The 22,973-nt window shown below is 39.0% G+C and overlaps 2 protein-coding genes across 4 annotated transcripts in view; both read left to right on the plus strand.

Annotated features, from left to right (window-relative positions):
* Positions 1-2,851, plus strand: part of paxbp1 (PAX3 and PAX7 binding protein 1) — a 28,446-nt gene extending 25,595 nt beyond the window's left edge. For both annotated transcript variants that reach the window (XM_061740629.1, XM_061740628.1), the window contains 2 exons: positions 724-878; positions 2,237-2,851. In XM_061740629.1, the coding sequence (XP_061596613.1) occupies positions 724-878; positions 2,237-2,357 (276 nt within the window). In that variant the 3' untranslated portion in view covers positions 2,358-2,851. The remainder of the gene's footprint in view (positions 1-723; positions 879-2,236) is intronic.
* A 5,036-nt stretch (positions 2,852-7,887) lies between these two features.
* Positions 7,888-22,973, plus strand: part of slc7a1a (solute carrier family 7 member 1a) — a 47,556-nt gene continuing 32,470 nt past the window's right edge. Inside the window, exons 1-2 of one of the 2 annotated variants that reach the window (XM_061740630.1) lie at positions 7,888-7,975; positions 17,911-18,056. The gene's annotated coding sequence lies outside the window, so the exon portion shown is untranslated. Of the gene's footprint in view, positions 7,976-17,547; positions 17,571-17,910; positions 18,057-22,973 lie in introns of those variants that run through there. The other variant, XM_061740631.1, reaches the window with a different exon arrangement.

A 22,973-nucleotide genomic window follows, 5' to 3' on the forward strand; every position in this document is an offset into this window, starting at 1 on the left:
CTAAATTAACTTTTCTTTAGAGAAAATGCTGGACATTTCAGCATACATTTCTAAATGTTATATTAGTTCAATGAAGTTCATATTATCTATATTTACTAGAGCTTGTTTGGACACGGTTTGAGAGTTTGGACACGGTTTGTCATGAAATACCTGAAAAATGCCGGTGCTTCATGGCAAGCTGTGTGTCTGTTGACAGAATAAATCAGACAAGCTAAAATAATTTGTTTACTGCTTGAGCTGTTGCAATTTCTTTCTTTTTTTGCACTTTAAATGGATATTGAAATGCCTATTTGAGTTATTTATTTCTTAGTTATTTCAAAATAATTAATATGAAATTATTATTTCAATAGTTATTTTACAGTTAATAATCCAGGCAACACTAACCCAAATCAGGATCGGATCGAATTAAATGGTGATAATCGATTCTGAATCTTAAGAATCGGAATCGAATCGATTCTTGACATTTGAATCGATACCCAGCCCTATCTGGAGACAATTTTGATTATCGATTTTTGCCGACAACGTCGACGAATCGTTGCAGCCCGACAGTATAGCATGTAAAAATATAAAAATATGCTTAGACTTGTTCTACGGTGGGTCATAAAGGGTTTAGTGCAGGTGATGGACGACTCGCCACTTCCCGTTTCATTTGAAGGCTTAGTTTATCTTGATCCGGTGTGTTTCCGAGTGAATGTCTCCTCAGCATCGTCCTTGTCTCCCCAGGTGCTGGAGTGTCTGCCGCGTCACTGGTTCTCGGGCCTGAAGGGCCAGCAGACGCTGCCCCAGCTGGAGCCGCTCTGCCGATACCTCACCTTCATGGCCAACTCGCTGCACCGCGGCGGCGCCGCTACGTCGGACCTGGAGCGACGCACGGCCAAGTAAGTAGCCCCCGCCGCCGGCTAGCTCAGGCTGCTGGAGAAGCAATTATTAATATACATAAGATGTTAGATGTTAATTGACATTACTAAGACTAAATGATATAATCCTGTCCAGTAGGTTCATGGCTGTGCATTTAAAAACCCTGAACCTACACCAGTCGACCAAATTCACTCAAACAACTAAGGATCTTACCAAGAAATGTTCTTATTTCTAACCTAAAAATGCCATTACACCTGATAACACACATCACTTAAAATGTTAGCTGTTTTTCCCACGTGTTTCAATTAAACTTTCATTTGTGTCAAGCAAATTATAAGTTCTAGTTAAGTTTTAAGTTAGTCTTGATAAGATTTCGAGTTTTGTCAGTGTTCAAAATAAAATTCTGATTCTGCTGTATTGGAGCACATTAGGCTCCAGCGCTACTGGATGTTTTATCCATCAATGACTACAGAGCTAAAACTGAAAACTACCCAGTTAGCTTTATTACGTTTTTATTTTTCACCCTCATCACTCTACAGCTCTGTGTTTTTACAGATTAAATGCATTAGCCGCATCGACAGTCGTCATAATTAATAGGGTTTGGTCGCCAAGTTGCATTTTGGGACGCAGGGGCCATGTTGGCAGCCTCGTGAGTGTAAACAAACAGCAGTGTAGTAGCAGTGTGCGGTTTGGATCCGTATGAAATCCCTTCTAAAGAGTGGAGCTCCGACGAGGATTTACTGCAGCAGTTCTGCACAACCCACGTCTTAGGCTACCGTGTTTAGGAGTGTTTGGCAGCTGCTTTGGTAAATCGACTTGCCATGTGTTTCAATAAATTAGTATAATAGTACAACATACAGTACATGTTTTGTGTAACTCTTTTTTTTTTTTTTTTTTTTTTTTTTGACTGCTATATTATGTTGAAGAGGCTCCGAGGCGTGAGCAATATTTTTGTTTTCCTCTTGGGATTATTTTTTTCCTCTGCAGCTACAAATAGAGTTAATATTTTTTCCTCAACAAACTAGTTTTATCTGAAGATTGGGATTAATGTCACCGCAGAGAGCTGGCCAGCAACTGCTGGAGAAGTGGGGAAAAAAACCCGTGTTTTGATCCGACCCCGGTCTGTGTGAGAGTCTTTTAGTTAAAACCAAACATACCCACCGCCTCTTTCTTCTTCCTTTACGTGCGCGGCGTCAGCGCGCTGTGCCGCATTAAATGTAGACCGGGCGAAATACCTGCTTTGAGCTGCAAAATGAAACGATTCCTCGAGGCAGAGAAAATTCCTCCATCATTTTTTGTAAAAGAATGACTGTAATGATTGTAGGAATGTTTTCAGCTCTCTGAGATGTTTCACGGCTGCTCCGTCTCCCCCCCACAGGGAGCAGGTCCGGGACATCGTGAAGATGCTCGGCCACATCAACGCCCTGGACCACATCATCGCCCTGGCCGAGGAGCAAGGCATCAAGGACATCAAGCAGCTCATGGAGGTGAAATCCTAGAGACTGAGAACTCTTCCTCCTCTTTCCTCCTCCGGCGAGGATTCTTAGGAAAGTGTTGGTTCTGCTTGGACGTTCACCAGCAGTTGGTACTGTGACCTAAACTAGCGGATAAAAGTGTTGTAAATACTGTGAATAATGTATAGTTGGGTGTCCTGGCTCCTCCACACCAGAGCATTTCTGAACTCAGTCCCCGGATCATCAGCTTCACTGGACGGACCTTCGGACAGGTTTTAAACGCATAATTTATTTGAAGAAAAAGCATTTGTAGACATTTTCTTTTGATAAAAATCTCTAAATTGTGCCCAGATTCACTCCAGACGTCTCTATAATCTACACTTTGGTCACAGATTTCATCTTTCCATACCAAAAGGTTTCAAGGGCCACGTACGAAGTCAAACTAAACGCTTCCTGACTTCTGATTCGTTTTCACTTTTGCCAGTTTTTAGTTTTATGTCTTTGTTTTTTGCCTGTGAATAAAATAGTCATTATAATGATTCCTGTCTTCTTTCAAATGTTTTTCAAGGTTTTATTTAACCGTGTCTGTTCCTTTTATTGGATCAAGAGTATTTTTATAGACTTGTGTGGATGGTAATAACTTTTTCTCATCTTGTTTTTCAATATAATTTGGTTTTAAATTCAAGATTGTTTTATTTTCATTGTTCATATTTCATAATAACGAAGTTACAGGTATTTCATGCAGGTGCTGGTCCTTTTATATAGAATAGAATAGATCTTTATTGTCACCAAGTACAACAAACTTAAAAGTGCTCTCCAGTCAGTGCATCATATATAAAATAAAATAACTGAAAAATAAACAAAATGAAATAAAAACAAATAAAATAAATATATATCTAAACACATTCTTCCCCCCTTCACAAACACGAACATTACAAGAACTTTCATCAACATACAATCATTTTTGTTATTGATTTATATAAAGTGCAGAGTAAGATAAGTTAAAAAAAATATAGAAATATCTAAGGAAAAACATCTATATTAAACATTTTTATATATTTCAACACTACTTTTTATTTATTTATTATCCATAGATGTGAGAATTCTGAATGGTTTCAAATGTTCGTAAGTTTTATTTAACTGGTATTTCAGTGCTGGTTCCTTTTTATTGGATCAGAACTGTTTTTATAAACTTGTTCTGAACTTTTTCTCATCTTGTTTTTCAGTATAATTTGGTTTTAGATTCAAGATTCTTTTATTGTCATTGTTCATATTTAATAACAAAGTTACAGGTGCTTCATGCAGCTTTATTAGTTTATTTGTAAGGATCCCCGTTAGCTCTGCTCTTAAACACAGCTAGTCTTACTGGGGTCCACATTAAAAAACAATACATTTAAAGCATACAGTTAAAAACAAGACAAAAAGAAAAAAACACGACAAACCTACACTAAACTTTACCGTACATGTAAATCATTATCTTAAAGAAAACAAAAAAAACATCTAGGCATGAAAATCCGATCATAAATACCTCACCCTGTCCAGATGTATATGTGTCTGAATAAGTGACTGGTATCCTATACATATGAGATTCCAAGGTGTTTCTTAATTTTCTTTTTGAATATTGATTTCTGTGTTAATTTAGTCATATAGTGGTACAGAATTCCATGATTTCATTGATATAGTATTAGGGCCAGGCAGGAGAAAAATAAAAATATTTTAGAGGAGGAAGATTTTCTTTTTCATTATGCACTTCGAGAAAAAAGTTGAAATGTTGAAGTACAATTTTGAGAAAAAAAGTCGAAATGTATTTCAACTTTAGTCTCGAAATTCCGACTTTATTCACAAAATTTCGACCTTATACTTGAAATTGCATTTCAACATTATTCTCGACATTTCGACTTTTTCTCGAAGTGCACAATAAAAATAAAATCTTCCTCTAAAATATTTTTTCTCCTGCATGGCCCTTTGCTGATCTCTATTTAAATTGTTTTATATTTTGATTGTTGTACGGCGACCTTGAGTGCCATGAAAGGCGCCTAACAAATGAAATGTATTTTATTTTCCAGAGATATATTTCTAGGGTTTCCACCTTTCAGAAATAGAAATAAGGGACGCCCCGATTTCAGCAGCGCAGGAGCCAAAAAAGGGACATCCCCAAAACTTCTAAACTGCATAGAAATGTATTTTATATGAAAAAACAAAATGCTTTGATTTAAAGTGCTTTAATAGCATTGAACTTGCATGACTGTACAGAGAGACAACCCTATGCTACGTATGTAGAATATAGATACTGGTGAAGAATATGGTGTAAAAGTTAATTTATTTCAATAATTCAACTTAAAAGGTGAAACTAATACATTACATAGTCTCATTACATTCAAAAAAAGATGTGTTAAACCTTTATTATCATTTTGATGATTGAATTGTTTATTGATTTCATAATATAGATTTTTTATTTGGGGGTTTTATAAAATGAGCCATAATCATCAAAATTATAACAAATAAAGGCTCGAAATATCTCACTTTGAATGTAGTGGGACATTTTTTTTATTTTATTTTACCAGGTTAGGCCCATTGAGATCGAGGATCTCTTTTTCAAGGGAGACCTGGCCAAAAATGGCAGCTTTAAAAGTTACAGACAAAACAACAAATCAGCAACAACAGAAATAGACGGACAATGCAAAATACATCACAAAACAGTGCCAGTAAATAAGTTACAATACTTAAGGACAGTGACATGTACCAATAGTCATTTAAAAATGCATTAATAAGAGCTTTAAAAGCAGACAATGACAATAATGTGTTTTAGCTTCAGGTCTTTTTGGAGGCTTTTCCAAGCAAGCAGGGCAGAACAGCTGAAGGCTTTCTTCCCTAGATTGGTCCTTGACCTGGACAGCAGGATTTTAGCATCATTTGATCTCAGGCTAGAACTACTGATGGCTTTCAACTTGATCAGAGAACAAATGTAATATGGAAGTTTACCTAATATAGCTTTGTATATGAACAAGTACCAATGACTAAAACCTCCCCCATGTCAGTGAAGGTAAACCAGCCTTGGAGAACAGAATGCAATGATGGGTTAGAGGTTTACACTTTGTAACAAATCTCAGTGCACTATGATCAGTATGAGGGGGGTGGCATCCCCCCCTGAAATAAAAACGGTCCAAATCATCCCCCCCTGAAATAAAAACGGTCCAAATCACCCCCCCTGTAAAACTGCCATCCCCCCTTTTCCATCCCTTATGTCATTTCATCAATGAATGTGGTTTTACTGCTATTTCAACATTTAGTTATCACCAGAAAAATAACACCAGAAAAATGTGACAATTTCCACCTGTTTCAAGTAAATTTTCACTTGAAATAAGTAGGAAAATCTGCCAATGGGACAAGATTTATCTTCTTATTACAAGCAAAAAAATCTGATTTTTCTACTTATTTCAAGAGAAAATCTACTTGAATCAGGTGGAAATTGTTGTTTTTTTCCAGTGATGAGTCTTGTTTTAAGTGTAATGAGATTTTTTTTTTTACTAAAATGAGACATTTTAACTAGAAATAAGACAAATATTCTTGTTAAGATTTTGAGTTTTTGCAGTGATCCATTTTACTTATCCTGTGAAGGACGGAGTCATATTGATAAGTTCAGAAAAGTGTTTTTTATTGTTGTGTTTTCATGTATTTGATGTAAGCCCAGTGGATATTTAAAGCTTACAGAAGGCTGCATTTAACTGCTGCTATGTCATTCCTGCAGTATTTCTGCAGGTGTTTTGGTCACTGCTATTATTTGTAATATATTATATTATTTGTAATCAGCACAAATTATCTGTCCCCATATGATAAAATCCACCATCCCACCTGATCTTTTTTTTACAACTCGAGTACTGACTATGATACGCAGTGTCTAACATATGCAAGAACTGGGCAGGAGCATTCATGTACAATAGATCACCATAATCCAAAATTGGTAATAATGTCACAGAGACCAGTCTCCTTCTGGCCTCAAAGGAGAAACATGCCTTGTTTCTGAAGTAAAACCCTATCTTAAATAATATAATATAATAAATCGAGGACCGAAGAACTTAACCTCCTACCTGAAACTTTCACTGAGGTGTGGCGCCTCAACATGTTCCAGGTGAACCTGATTGGAGGTTTTTGTCAGATATAACGTACAGACAGGCTGAATAGGTGCAGCCCACCTTGTGATGTCATCCAAAGTGAAAAACACCAATCAGACAATTTTGCAGATAGATTATGTTCGGCCCTCGAAATAAGAAATCATATATTTGTTTCACCTTTAGTTGAATTTACTACGAATTAAGTTTAGCAACATATTCAAATGTTTTCAACCTTCACCTCTATATTATGACATCAATTAATAAGAGCATAATATGTGTCTATTGGTTCAATACAGAACCTTTAATTCCCAATCATGTAACAATTCTGTATTTCAAGGGACGAGTGGCAACAGATGACACATGTTTCTGTTCCTCCAGCTGGTGGATATCGCTCCTTCACCCGTGAGAAACTAAAATCACAGTTACACATCTTTTAAAACGCGTAACTGAACATCCTGCTCCTCTTTAGGAAAGTAAATTCAGCCTTATGTCTGAAAAAAGACCCGTTCACTGATGTTGCACCTTATAATGCGCCTAATGGTCTGCAAACTTGTTGCAAAGAACCTGTGTGTTTTATAAGAAAAGAAAGATAAAAACTTATAGACAATACATATTGTGGTTTTATTTTACCTGCCATCAGCTAAAAATGATGTCAAACTAAGAAATCCAGCTTGCCAGGATTCATCTTTTGTTTAATTTAGATGGTTGACGAAACAATGCTACATATTTACAAGAATTAATTAGTCTTGAGTATGTTTAAAGTTAACAAGTGATGAGAAGGTATCGGTATAGAGAAGGGATTGAATGTTTATGGATGACGGTATAGATCTGTGCAAATCTCTGGTTGCAAGTCTGGTTGAACAATTAATTGGTTTATTAAACATTTGAAACTTCGGGGCGGGTGGCAACCCTACAGGACTGTCTCAGAAAATTAGAATATTGTGATAAAGTTCTTTATTTTCTGTAATGCAATTTAAAAAAAAAAAATAATAATATATAGTCATACATTCTGGATTCATTACAAATCAACTGAAATATTGCAAGCCTTTTATTATTTTAATATTTCTGATTATGATTTACAGATTAAGATTCCCAGAATATTCAAATTTTTTTGAGATAGGATATTTGAGTTTTCTTAAGCTGTAAGCCATGATCAGCAATATTAAAATAATAAAAGGCTTGCAATATTTCAGTTGATTTGTAATGAATCCAGAATGTATGACATGTTTGTTTTTTTAATTGCATTACAGAAAATAAAGAACTTTATTACAATATTCTAATTTTCTGAGACAGTCCTGTAGATAATTGTGAATGGTTTCCCGGATCTCGGTCCCCCGTGGTCGCGGGTCCGATTCCCAGCCAGATTGTTGCTCAACTGAATAGTAATGAGGTGGCGGGTGCGCGCCTGCCCCCCTCCGCCTCCGCGGGAGCGCGCACCGCAGAGCAACACTAAAACACTCCAACTCTGCAACTCTCCGCGCGTCCTGCAGCTGCGTGGGTTTCCAAGGACTCCAGGAGGAAACTCGTGCGTGGATCTCCTCTGTTTCACAGGTGAGTCAAACTAACGCTGTTTTTCCTGCGTGATCGTGGAGAAATCCCGGCTCAGTCCGCGGAACCGCCTCGGATCGTGGGGACATGGTGTGCCAAGCGCGTAATTACGCGGAGAGCTGCGTGTTTCTGTGTGTTTCTGCGCTGCAGCGTCCACGGGGGTGGGGGGCCAGGAACTGTTCTGAGGGGGGTCCAAGTGCATGCAAACATGCAGAAAACACTCTCTGCAATCCTCAATATTATTATTAATCTGGTTGCAGAGTCGATTTCTGCAGAATTGTCTGGTTCATACGACTCATGTCTCTGCAGCTACTTTGTCATAAGTTTGCAAACTTGTTAGTTAGTTAGTTAAACTTTATTTCGGTCAATTTTAAGCATGAAAATCACTAAGAAAAATAATAAAAATGTACAGGTTTTTCTTTGGTCAACATGGTGATTATTCTGACCGGAAAGGTCTGGGCTTGAAGCATAAAGTTTATCTTGCCCACCTTTTAACATAATAGAATATGCATAAAGAACAAATGAAGTATCATGAGGCTACATAAAATAATAACTGCAATAACTAATAATAACAATAGTAATAATAATGATAATGATAGCTCTGAAAACAGAAAGTGAAAAGATGCTGAAGAAACCGACAAAACCAATTTAAGTTGTCATTTCCTCTCATGCATGTGTATTGTGTCTATACATCAAATCCTAAATACTATACAATATGTTGTCAAAAGATGCAGAAGGTGGAGAGTTCATGCATCATTACTTAAATATTTGTGGTGAGTTAATAATTATATATTTTATTTATAATGCACTTTACTGCGAATCTCAAAGTGCTACCGTTTGATAATAAAAAAGGAAGCAGAAATAAATCAAGATAAGAGATAAAAAGGATAAAAAGTCAAGACAGGTAAAAAGAGAATAAAACAATTAAAAACAGCAACTAGGAAAAAAAACAGCAGCATTGTTTAGTGATGAAATGCTTTGCTAAAACGAAAGGTAATGGATCATTACTTCAATATTTGGGACAATTTAGGCAATGTCATATCTAAAAAGTGCATGTGTATAAGTATATATGTATGTGTGTGTGTGTGTGTGTGTGTGTGTGTGTGTGTGTATGTGTTATATATGTATATATTTAGATATCTTTTGTTTTTTATATAGAAATTAATTTAAATTATAATGAAAGAGAGTTTAGGGGGTAGGATTTAATACGTTTTTACTTCTTCCTTCTCCTTTTCCAGCATGTTACCTATGATGGATGCCTGTTTTTATTTATATTTTTTATAGTTTATTTTGTTTTCTTATTTACATTTATTTCTTATATTATTTTTATTGTTTTGTTTTGTATTCACTACTGTTTCATGTTAAAATTTCAATTCAAACATGACAAAGAAATCCGGCGCTAAAGTCCGTCCCTGTGGTTGACGTGACATCAGTCGTAGACTTGTACCCACAGACTCAAAACTGATATCCTTTTGAGATCAGTTTACACTTGCTGCTATTTAAAACTGGACCTGGGTTTTTTTAGGCCCGGGAATTTTCCTTTAAGTGAAGCTGTGTTGTGAACATGAGGAGCAGAGTGTGATGTAACACAGAGCTGTCACTGGTTTTAACCTCTGCAGGAGGGCAGGACGGACCAGACTGGACCCCAGGGCTCAGTACTGGGACCGCTGCTGTTTTACATTTATGTAAACAATCTATGTGACAATAATGACTGCGTTTACATGCATCAATAACCCTTTTAAAACCGGAATATTAGCAATAAACCGAATTTGCACGGCCATGTAAACACCAATAACCCCTTTGAATAACCCGAATTTGCTCATATTCTGGTTTTAAAAAACCCGAATATGATCCCTGGGTTACTCCTTTTAAAGCCCAAATATGGAATATGGAAACAACACACACTTTCTTTTACAGTCCAGTTTCACTTTAATTAATGGGTAAATATCAGGTAATTATTTCTGTACTTAATGAGGAAGTACCAGGTAATATTATGGAAACAACACACGCTTTCTTTTACAGTCCAGTTTCACTATAATTACTGAGTAAAAGCCAGGTAAAAATGTCTGTACTTATTGGGTAAATACTTAGGAAATAGAATTACTGGGCAAGTAACTACAAGGTAAGTACCTGCTAATTGCCAGGTAAAACATGGTAACTATCAGGTTAATTACAAGGTCAATAGAGTCATTTACACCCTCGGGGGTACATGCACCAATCCATTGATAATACATAAATCAATAATGAATGGGTAAATACCCGGTAGTTATCCTTGAAATGTATAGAAAATACAAGGTAACTACATGGTCATTGAAGTGTAATTAGCTGGTAACTACCTCAAATATAGGTTATAATTTCCTGGTAGTTTGCAAAAAAATACTTAGTAATTACCTGGTACTTACTTAGAAATAATTCATGTAATTTCAGAGTAATTACATGGTACATTAACTGGTATTTACCAATATTAACCTAGTAAATACCTGTAATTTCCCTCATAGTTCCCATCTAATGTATTTGTAATTACCTAGTAATGTTTAGTTTAAACAGCCAGGTATTTACCATGTAATTACATGGTAAATACACATAATTACATGGTACAAGAAAATACGTAATAATTACCTAGTACTTACTGGGTAAATTACCCAGTAGTTACCATGTAATTACCTTGTAAATACAAGGTACTACTAGGTAATTACAGTGTAATTACCATGGTATTACCTGGTTATTACTGTACTGTAAAAGAAAGGGTTACCGAGTAGATATGCTATATTTACACTGGTTCATACAGTGGGGAGAACAAGTATTTGATACACTGCCGATTTTGCAGGTTTTCCCACTTGCAAAGCATGTAGAAGTCTGTAATTTTTATCATAGGTACTCTTCAACTGTGAGTGATGGAATCTAAAAAAAAAAATCCAGAAAATCACATTGTATGATTTTTAAGTAATTAATTTTAATTTTATTGCATGACATAAGTATTTGATCACCTGTCAACCAGTAAGACCACAGTCTCAAAGAAAACCATTAGTAACACACTACGCCGTCATGGATTAAAATCCTGCAGCGCACGCAAGGTCCCCCTGCTCAAGCCAGTGCATGTCAAGGCCCGTCTGAAGTTTGCCAATGACCATCTGGGATGATTCAGAGGAGGAATGGGAGAAGGTCATGTGGTCTGATGAGACTAAAATAGAGCTTTTTGGTCTAAACTCCATTCGCCCTGTTTGGAGGAAGAAGGATGAGTACAACCCCAAGAACACCATCCCAACCGTGAAGCATGGAGGTGGAAACATCATTCTTTGGGGATGCTTTTCTGCAAAGGGGACAGGACGACTGCACCGTATTGAGGGGAGGATGGATGGGGCCATGTATCGCGAGATCTTGGCCAACAACCTCCTACCCTCAGTAAGAGCATTGAAGATGGGTCGTGGCTGGGTCTTCCAGCATGACAACGACCCGAAACACACAGCCAGGGCAACTAAGGAGTGGCTCCGTAAGAAGCATTTCAAGGTCCTGGAGTGGCCTAGCCAGTCTCCAGACCTGAACCCAATAGAAAATCTTTGGAGGGAGCTGAAAGTCCGTATTGCCCAGCGACAGCCCCGAAACCTGAAGGATCTGGAGAAGATCTGTATGGAGGAGTGGGCCAAAATCCCTGCTGCAGTGTGTGCAAACCTGGTCAAGAACTACAGGAAACGTCTGATCTCTGTAACTGCAAAAAACAAAGGTTTCTGTACCAAATATTAAGTTCTGTTTTTCTGATGTATCAAATACTTATGTCATGCAATAAAATGCTAATTAATTACTTAAAAATCATACAATGTGATTTTCTGGATTTTTTTTTTTAGATTCCATCACTCACAGTTGAAGAGTACCTATGATAAAAATTACAGACTTCTACATGCTTTTCAAGTGGGAAAACCTGCAACATCGGCAGTGTATCAAATACTTGTTCTCCCCACTGTATATTTACCTCCAATTATATACATAAAAATCACTATAAATCTATATATCGACATATCTACATATAACTATAAATCAGTATATATTAATATATATATAGATACACAAATACTGTACGTATAATATAACTCAATATATTCATAAACATACCTACATATAACATATCTATATCCATAATAAACATCTATATATCTTCATATATTAATAAGATCTGCTGCTCCCTGGTCCTGGAATGACCTTCAGAATGATTAGGGGCCTCATCTATAAAGCTTGCTTGCGCACAAAAAGGTTCTGAAAGATGGCAAGCCACCTTCTACACAAAGGCTGGGATCTAAAAAAGAAAAAGCGGGGCTGCCGGGCTGCCGGGCTGTTCTCGCATCGCTTTCGCACAGGGTGTCTTGATGATTTGCAATTACAGGCTGAGCCTACCGTTAGTTTTTAAACTGTAAAAAGTGGGGGGGACAAAAACATGATTTTCGAAAAGACGGGGGGACATGTCCCCCCTGTTGCGCCGGGGCACTCACAGCGTTTAGCGCAGCAACGGCGTGCTGCCACTCACTCGCTTTATTTTATATACTTTTTCTACTTTTACTGTGACCACAAAATAATTCCGTTTTCCTGTCCTCCACCTCATCCTCAACATCTCGATCTCAGATCTCAGGGAAATTCAGTGGCACGGTGGCTGGAAACATCTCATTCATCCTGACGCCAAACAGGCTGCAGGAAGCCACTGCGCATGCTCAGCAGGCTCATTTATATGCAAATACTACTTTGCATTACCCTTTTAAGGTAAACCGTGGGCGTGTAGAGGGCGGATTCAGCTGCGCAACCTTCCAGCTGGACTGTGATTTATAAAGCGAACATTGCGTGCAAGTGTGCGTGCACATGGTTTTATAGATCCGGATTTTTTTTTTCGCCCGACATTTTCGGCTTTTGGGTGTACGTGCACTTTAGTATGACTCCTACGCACTCCATTTTAAATGAGGCCCCTGAACCTGAACTCATCACTCTGGGGGAATTTCATTCCATTTTAAAGGATCAAGAAACTAGTTATCTTGGCCAATGTGATTGTTTTTAATCGAATAATACTGAAAAGTTTTACATTATACAGACCTGTCGTGTTCCTGAGTTTATGTTGTATGTTATTTGTGTCCATGACTATAGTGTGTAACTGCTGTTTCTGTTGTTTTTTTCGCTGTTGAAACACTGTTTCTGTTGCCCTCTTGGTCAGGTCACTCTCGGAAAATAGATTTGAATCTCAATGAGTCTTTACCTGGTTTAAATAAAGGAAACTAACTGACAGGGGGCTTAAACAACATCTGCGGGAGTGAACTTCACATTTTTGGAGCAGCAGTTGAGAGCAGCTCTAGCCGGTCTAAGTTTAGCCGGGCTGAAAGTGGGTCAGTAGTGGACCAGAGATGTGTGCATGCTGAAGCTTTCCAGGCTGCAGATATTCTGGGCGTCTAACCTTCCTCTGGCCACATTGGTCCACTGAGCTGGTCCTGCGGGGGTCATAAATAAAAATAAATCATCATTAACCACATAAAAATAAACATTAGGTGACACTATTTTAAAGAGAAAGGACTCCGACTTTATCACTGAAGAGTTTCTGTATGTTTGACCTGCGGATGAAACTGTGGAACAGCCTGAAAGTTTACGCTGCCACTCAGTCTTTCTGCCACTCAGTCTTTCTGACACTCAGTCTTTCTGACACTCAGTGAGTGAAACCCGCAGTGAAGTTGCATCTGTGACATAATGCACATTCCCTCTATACCAACAGAAGTATTTTAAAGTCTATTTAGCTGTAAGTTTAAAGCCTTTATTTTGTTCATTTTGTCCCAACAATAAAGTCAGAGCTGGTTTTGACCTGCAGCTGCTGCTGTTGAGTTTAGTTAGTTAGTTAGTTAGTTAGTGTTCTGTTGTGGAAAGTCTAAAGGATAAAACCTAGACGACACCAGGACCGATCAGTAACAGTAACTTGGTTCTCGTTACGACTCCGACGACCTCCCAGAGTTGGTAACAGAAACATTCTCATGATTATGGCCTGGCTTCCTCCCAAACCCGGGGAGGAAACCTGGGATTTACATATCGGAGCCTGATACCGGTTCTTTACCTCCGAGCTGTGAAGGAGCCTGAAGGCTCTACTTAAACATTGTTTTCCAGTTTTGTAAAAGTCAAGTCAAGGCAGGTTTATTTGTGCAGCTCATTTCATGTACGACACAATTCAACGTCTTTACGTAAGAAAAAAATTTAAAAACGCATTAAAAGGTAAAATAGTTCAAAAGCAGAAATTAAAGGCAGACGGATATAAGTTAAAAAATAATTAAACAAATGATATGCAAGAAATATGGGTTGCAGTGCATTATGGGAGATTACTGAAACGCAGAAGTAAAGTAATTGAGAGTTTCAGCAGCCCTGATGCATCCTGGGAGTTTGTTCCTCAGGTGAGGAGCGTAAAAGCTGGACGGCATCTCATCGTGTTTGGTTCTGGTTCTGGTTCTGGTTCTGGGAACAGGAAGTGGGCGTGGCCTTGACGACCCGAGGGTTCTGGTTGGTCCATCATGGACCAGGAGGTCGGAGATCGAAGACCTGGACTTATGTGGTCCACTTTCCTGGTCTCAGTGAGGACTCGGGTCTCCAGGGGCCTCATTTTTAAAAGAGTGCATAGGATTCATACTAAAAGTGCACCTAAACCCAAAAGCCGAAAATGGCGGGCGCACAAAAAGATACGGATTTATAAAACCGTGTGCACGCACATCTGCACGCAATGTTTGCTTTATAAATCACAGTAAGGAAGGTTACGCAGCTGAATTCGGCTCATATCCCGCCCTCTACACGCCCACTTTTTACCATGAATGGGCAATGCAAAGTATATATAAATGAGCCTGCTGAGCATGCACAGCGGCTTCCTGCAGCCTGTTTCTCCTCCGCGTCAGGATGAATGAGACGTGTCGAGCCACCGTGCCACTAAATTTCACGGAGACTGAGATGGAGATGTTGTGGAGGCCAGGAAAACCACATTATTTGTTTCACTAACAAAAAGAAAGCGAGTGAGTGGCAGCACGTCGTTGCTGCGCTAAACGCTGTGAGTGCCACGGACAGATCTGTGGCAGAAATAAAAAAGAAGTGGTGTGATTTGAAGGTGGAGGCCAAGAGGTACGGTGCCCCTAAAGGGATACGGACTTTTTTAATATATATAATGAGTTTTACGTGCGCGCGTGAAACCTTTAAGGCTGATTTATGGTTCCACGTTACACCAACGCAGAGCCTACGGCGTAGGTGCGCGTCGCCGCGTACAATAAGGCGTAGGCTCTGCGTCGTTTTAACGCGGAACCATAATTTAGGCTTTACGCGCGCGTAAGATTCATTATATATATATATAAGAAAAATCTGAGTCCCTTTAGGGGCACCGTAGAGTGGCCCGGCACTCATTTGTTCTGTCCTCAGTCACTCTACAGTTGTCGCGGTGGGTGACGGAGGTTCCCGGCGTGTCCTGCACTGCGGCTGCAGCAGCACCAGAGTCCTGACTGACGCTGTGCTTCAAACACAGAGGGACACGATCAGCGCTATTATATTATAAGTCTGATATGTGATGACATTAAAAGTATGACATGAATCTGGCTTCATTTCACCACCTCACCGTCTGCGTCGTCAGTTCCGCATATCTTCAAAATGTTTGTGCGCTAGGGTCAGGGCTGGCATAAAGATACGCACATTTTCCGTTAGTTTCTTTTTTTTAAATACCAACATTTGCGTAGAAGGTGGCGTGCGCATCTTTCAAGCCCTGTTTTGTGCGCATGCAAGCTTTATAAATGAAGCCCCTGGTCTTGGTGAGGACTCGGGTCTTTAGGTCTTAGTGAAGACTCAGGTCTCCTGGTCTTAGTGAGGACTCGGCAGCAGGTTCTGGACTAACTGCTGCTGGTTGATGGAGGTTCTAGGGAGACCCGTGAGACCAGCGTTACAGTAGTCCTGAACCAGTTCTTCTAAGTCCTGCTGAGACATCAGTCCTTTAATCCTGGACATGTTCTTTAGGTGATAACAGGCCGACTTCACTACTGTCCTAATGTGGCTGTCAAAGTTTGGGTCCGAGTCCACAACCAGTCCCGGATTTCTGGCTCGGTTCCTGGTTTTTAGCTTCACTGCTTGAAGCTGCTGACGTTTAATCTTTATTCTTTGGCTCCAAACACTTTTATTCCTGTTTTGTCTTCATTTAACTGAAAACATTCTGCAACATCAACTCTTTAATCTGATCAATGCATTTGATCAATGTTTGACTTGGATTCTAGTCTCCTGGTGAGACGGTTATGTAGATTTGTGTATCATCTGCATAGTTAGACATAGTAAGGGGCTTTGGATAAAAGCGTCTGCTAAATGACAGGTGTAGTAGTTATTGTAACAGATTTTGTTCTTTTTCATTATTTGAGCGAGTGATAGCATGTAAATGTTAAACAGCAGAGGCCCCAGAATTGAACCTTGAGGAACTCCACATGTTATTTTTGTTAGCTCAGATTTTTAAAAGACACAAAGTAGTCCCTGTCTTTAGATGGGACCCCAACCAGGCAAGTGCTGTACCAGAAAGGTATCACTCTCACAAATTATTTTGGTTAAAATTGCCTTTATTAGGCCCCGAGCACTTACAGTGCGAAGGCCCTTATGTATCTGTAGGAATTCTTTAGTTTTATTTTTCCGACAAAAGAATATTTTTCCCCCTAAACGTGCCCCAAAAGTCACCAAATTTTGCACCAAGCCAGGCCTGGCGAAAAATGTGATATTTAATGGTTTGCATTAATGGGCGTGGCCTAACGGCTCAACAGCGTGCCCTAGAAAACATTGTGCCTCAAGCCCCACAATACGGTTTGACGTACATGCACGAAAATCGGTACACACCTGTATCATGTCACATCTTAAAGAAAAGTCTCTTGGTGCCATGGCCGCAACCGAACAGGAAGTCGGCCATTTTCAACTAATCGTGTAATTTTGCCGCAATTTATGCCGTTTCTTCGCCCGAACCGTAACGTGCACCCAGGTGTGTTAGACATCAAAATGTGCGTCTCCATCCTGCGTCGACGCGTATTACTTTTCTCAGTCAAAAGCGTTACCGTGGCGACGATAGACGCCAAAAGGCGGGCCCCCCCTTCTTCTGATTGGTCGATATGTGATAGTTCCTACTTTCTGCCATAACTTTTGAATGGTTTGATATAGAGAGTCGTGGGTGGTGTCATCCACTAAATGTCCAGGCCTGAAGAATCTACATGCAAGTCATACAAGCTTCCACTGCAGCCTGAACGTGCACAAGGGTACGAGGGCCCGTTCATCGCTGCTTGCAGCTTTAATTTCTTTTAAGTTGGAGGACCCCCTGCAGTACCTCCGCGTCCCCCCTAGGGGTCGCAGACCCCCGCTTGAAGACCCCTGCTCTAAATCCATGAGTTTCTTATTGATCAGGATCGTTGTATTGAATGTAACCCCGAGTTGCAGCTCTACTGACTCTGCTTCAGCCTTTGGCCAACCTCTCTGAATGTCACATTCATGGCGTACTTTAATTGGCTGTCAGGGATCACACCCCCTCCATCTCCCTGATGGATGGCTTTTTCCTCTACATCCGACACTCATTCAGTGTAATCGAACCATTCTGAAACAGGCGGTAGGTTGGACGTGCGTGTCTGTCTGCTTTTTTTAGAGCCTCACTTTTGCAGGTTTTTTTTTGTAATCTCTGATATTTACCTCCTCTGCTATCGCTGGGAAAGTAATAACTTTCTTATCAGGACTCCAAACAAACCATGCATGTCAGGATGTTTGCACTTGGAGCCGACGCCTGTTGCAGCAGCAGCTTGTTGCAACAGTTCATTTACTGTATGTGTTAAAGGAAAAAAACAAAAAACAAGAAAAAGTTGCTGCTCATGTCGATAAAGGAGATTGATGTGTGCTGTGCGTGTGCTGCTTGGAATAGCCGAGCCATGTGATTCTTCCATGTTCTATTTCAGAACTCTGGCGGACGAACTCCCTGCAGACCCCACAGCAGCCGCACAGAAAAATCAACAAACAGGCTTTTTAAGCCTTTTATCTGCCATCACTCCTGCGGAGCCGCCGTGTAGATCAGCAGCTGGAGCCTGGCTGCAGGATCGTTGAAGTAAGTACTCTGTGTTTGATCCTGCCAGTGCAGGAAGTCTTGTTTCCACGGTTGTTTCCCTGCTGCAGGTTGTTGCATCAGACCAGGACGCTTGAGCTGTATTTCTGCTGCCTGGTCTCTTGTATCGATAGAGATCAATAATATCTGTCATCAGGCAAATAAGTGAGATCTATCTGAGGAGCTTTTACCTCAGACGTCTCAGGTTTGACTCTGATGCTGCATGTGAGCTGTTTGCGTGAAGGGATGCATGAAGTCCCACTACTGTTGTCCAGTATCAGGGGGGATTTGCATCTTGTTCCTGGATCAATGCAGGAATGAAATATGTTAAAACTTTATTTTTGTCTGCATATATATTAATGGTTAATACCACGTTGGTAAGAGCCTAAGGCATATATAGCATTGTAATATATGATATATAATATATATCATATATATTTTTTAATAATATGTATGTATGTATGTATGTGTGTATATATATATATATATATATATGTGTGTGATTGTATATATATATATGTGTATATATATATGTATATATATATGTATGTATATATATATATATATATATATATATATATATATTAGGGCTGGGCGATATGGACCAAAAGTCATATCTCGATATTTTTTTTTAGCTGAATGGCGATACTCGATATATATCTCGATATTTTTTTTTGTGCCATAATTGGGGTTTCCCCCAAAGCATTATAGCATAGCATCTCTGTTAGCATCTCTGTTAGCTTCATTTTTTTCTGAGGCAAACCCTTAAAAAAACAGTCAGTTTTAATACAAAGCCTCGTGCCGAATGTCACACAGGAACCTTTATTAACAGAGGTCTGCACAATATCAAAATGTATAAAACAAATGAAATAAAAATAAACTGCCTGCATATATAGAATAAAAATGGTGGGACTCGATTAAAAAAAATGTGTCTAATTAATTAGAGGCTTTGTAATGAATTAATCGCATATCAATATTTGACACGAGAAGCAACATTTTTCAATTTAAATGGATTTTGGTATATGACTGAATCATTGAATTGACACATAAATGAGCTTAAACAACGATATTGTGTTTATTTTGATAACTGAGCGTTAACATAAAGTGCAATATGAATAATAGGATTATAATTGCATTGTCCACAAGGCACAAACTTAAATTCAAATTAGCTATATTCAAGCTTTTTCAGGACCCTGGAATCTTGTCGAGACTGGATTGGCGACTTTGGCGTCGTCCGTGCTCGCTACAACATGCTAGCTACAACAGAGTCAGAGTCAGAGTCATTTTTATTGTCCCTCTAGGGGAAATTCTTTTAGCAGTATGGGAAACAGTCATCATCATACAAACACAGACATACCAAAAGAACAATTAAAACATTAAAACGTGACATAGTAACCATAATAGTGAGTAAAAGCAAAAGTGCTTTCATCAGTGCAGGCAGAATGATAAAAATATATTAAAAATATTAAAATTTATGCAAGTTGATCATCTTAACAGCGGTTGGTATAAAAGAGAATTTATACCTATTGGTATTGGCCTTGGGAAGCCTATAGCGCCGCCCAGAAGGGAGAGGGACAAACTCTTTTGACAGAGGGTGATCAGGACTGGTCAAGATATCTTGTGCCTTATTCAGGACTCGACTTTCATAGATGTCAACATGTTTGGCATGGAGGAGGTAGCGGAGGCTGGAGAGGCTCCGGTAATAGAAGGCAAATTCTTTCTTGCACAATTTGCACACAACTGCGCTTTTATCCAGGTTTCCATTCTGTAGTTTTTTTAAACTAAAATTTCCACCCACCGAACCAGCAACGACTTCCCATCGGTTTAGTTTCCATTGTTGTTTCTCGTGTTGAGTTCTGTGCATCAGTATTACAGGTAACTTATACCGGGAACTCGTGTAACGAGAAACGTTCCGCACTGTTTGGAGTGCAAAAGTAAATTGAGAAACACAGAAACACAAACAGCAACCAGTCCAGGTCCCTGAGACTGAATCAAAGCTAGGCTACTGTGATTATCTGTCCCCCAAAACTGCAGAGTGAGTTTGTAGGTGAGGGAGCAGGTGTATGTCTGTGTATGAAATATGTTAAAACTGACTCCCTGAACATGCACATTTAATAATATTCTAATCTAATGTGATAAAGCACAACTACCAACCCCCAGAGCGCGGAAAGAAGAACATGTAAATGATTATATATCATATAGTCATTTACTATATAATACATTATTTCATATAATAAAAGTAATTTGCAAATGGTAGTATAATTCAGAATTAAAGGAGTAAAATTCAGAATTAAAGGAGATATTATTAAGATATTATTATGTTTTCATAATTTAGAATATAATAAAAATAATTTGCAAATTGTAGTAAAATTCAGAGGATATATTATTATGTTTTTATTTTTATTAGGTTGACAGTTTCCTGAGATATTAATTAAATGTATTCAACATGTGCCGGGCTCCAAATCACTCACTGAATAATTTGAGGATGATACTGCCGTTGCCAAGACGACGGTCAAACACTTGAGTTTATGACGCTGGACATCCTCGATGGTCGGCAACTAATACCTAGTGCTGTGAGGATTAATACTGAAATATCAATACTTCCGATACCAGATCTGTTTGCTCTAAAAATCCATTCTGAAATGAAAATATTGACACTTTTGTTACTTCAGGCATTTGTTGTAATGTAGATCATTTACAGGAATACGTTGGAAAGTAACTATTCAGATTTTGTCTAAATGACACACTGCTGGTAGGAACTACTTTTCATTTAGATTTTTTTAGTAGTTCTTATTTTTGTTTATTATTTTCTTATTTATTTTAATGGTTTTATTATTTTACTTAGGATCTTTTTTTAGTGATGGAAACACCTTTTCCAAGGTTTTTCTGTTGTTGTAACATGAATGAGGTATGGTTGTATGGTGAATGAGGCGCCACCTCAGTATACTTGTATAATTGATATATTATTAATATATATGTGTATATATATATATATATATATATATATATATATATATATATATATATATATATATATATATATATATATATATATATACACACACATACATTTCCTGAATCCTTATGGTCCTGTGAGTATTCCAGTTTTTGTATTTTGTGTCTCTGTTGTTCCTAGATGACACAGGGATAAAAGATTGTATATCATTTTGGCGAAAATTGTGTAAAAATGTGTGTTGTTTATAGTTTAAAGAGCTGCAGTGACCTCTATGTTGGTCAGAAAGATTCACATCTTAGCTTGAATGAATGCTTAAAAGGTCTCCTTAAAAATGATACCAAAGACCATATTGTGAAACATTGACAGATTCTAAGAGACAGATTCTGAGTCTAAACCAGGATATGCAGCAGCATCTAAAGTGTAATGTTCTGAAGGCGACGGGTAACTTCATGAGCTGATAACTCTGATCCAGCTGCCACTCAGGAAGGTTTTCATACCAGAATATCATCTACAGACATGGATCTTTTCAAAAATGATAAGCAAGTTTTGTCACCTTGAGTGGTTCTGATATCTGGCCCATGGACTACATCGCGTGTTCTGCGTTTAGGGAGGGCGGCCCCGGCCCTGGTCTACCCGGTGCATGGTGTGTGAGTGTGTAAAGAAAGTACTGCATTTTTCTAAATACCTCAGGGATTCAACACAAGAGCTTTACTCCTTCACTGATCTGTAGCAGCTAGTCTGGGGCTTGGAGTCTCCACCAACTCCATCCCTCTTTCAAACTGGTGTTCCTTTACGGAAACAACCGTCACAGCTTTGCACTTAATGATGTCACAGCTCAGCTTCCTGAGGAACACATCTTACATCTTAAAAACTCAGTAAAGCTCTATCTTGATAAATCAGCTGCAATCATGAAAGCAACATTATTGCATGAATATCTGAAAACTGCACTCAGTTCCACAGCAGCAGTGTTTGGTTGTTAGTTGTCTCCACCACCTTATCCGTCTCAAGTCTGCAAGAGTCTCCACTATTTGCATCCTCAATAAAATGGGCGGCGCGATGACACATACCGAGATTTTCATACATATTTAGCTGGAAATACTTCAGCTGCAACATTTCACAAGTCCTGGAGAGCACGGAAACAGATGAGAACTAAAAGAATTTGTGAAAAGAAACTCAAACAGATGAACCAGAGCTGGAGTTGAAGGCGACTGGATAGTTCCTTTAGAAAAAGTGCTTTTAGTCGAGCCACTTCTTTGGTTCGTGCCTCTTAACTTCCCACTCTGACCTCCTTCAGCAAACATTTTAAATCATGGCTATTGGAGGAACAACACTGTTATCACAACCAGGCTTAAACTTGTGTAGTTTGTTTTAATGTTAACTATCTGTTTTAATTCGTACGTACCAGGGCAATGTGCAACACGCACTTTGTACGTCACACAACTTGGATACTCTCAGTACCATAATATTACCATCGCTGGTATTTCATTATTGTAATATGCTTTTTTTGCTCAAGTCACTTTAGACTCAAGTCACTTTAAGATACAATCCATACTGCTTTTAAATGCTGCTAAATCTATTTTTGCAGGGGGCACGGTGGTTCAGCTGGTAGTGCAGCCGTCTCACAGCAAGAAGGTCCTGGGTTTGATTCCCGCCGGGGATGCTGTGGGCGCTGAAGTGCGTGTTAGTTCCCCCATGACTTCAGTGCCCACACCCTGGGTGGGGTTGGTGGAAAGGATCTTTCTGTGTGGAGTTTGCATGTTCTCCCCGTGTTCCCTTGGGTAGCTAATGTTCTCTACCCTCACAAAAACCTGCACACAGTCCTGGGCTACACATGCCCCCTCTGGCCAACCGGGGCACCAGATGGGATGGGGAGGATCCGGACGGAATAACGTGATCCTTCCACGCGCTACGTCCGGCCGGGGAAACCCCCAGAGAAACCCTAAGCTCAGCGTCAGTCAGGACTC

The sequence above is a fragment of the Cololabis saira genome, chromosome 14, assembly GCF_033807715.1.
Source record: "Cololabis saira isolate AMF1-May2022 chromosome 14, fColSai1.1, whole genome shotgun sequence".
NCBI lineage: Eukaryota > Metazoa > Chordata > Actinopteri > Beloniformes > Belonidae > Cololabis > Cololabis saira.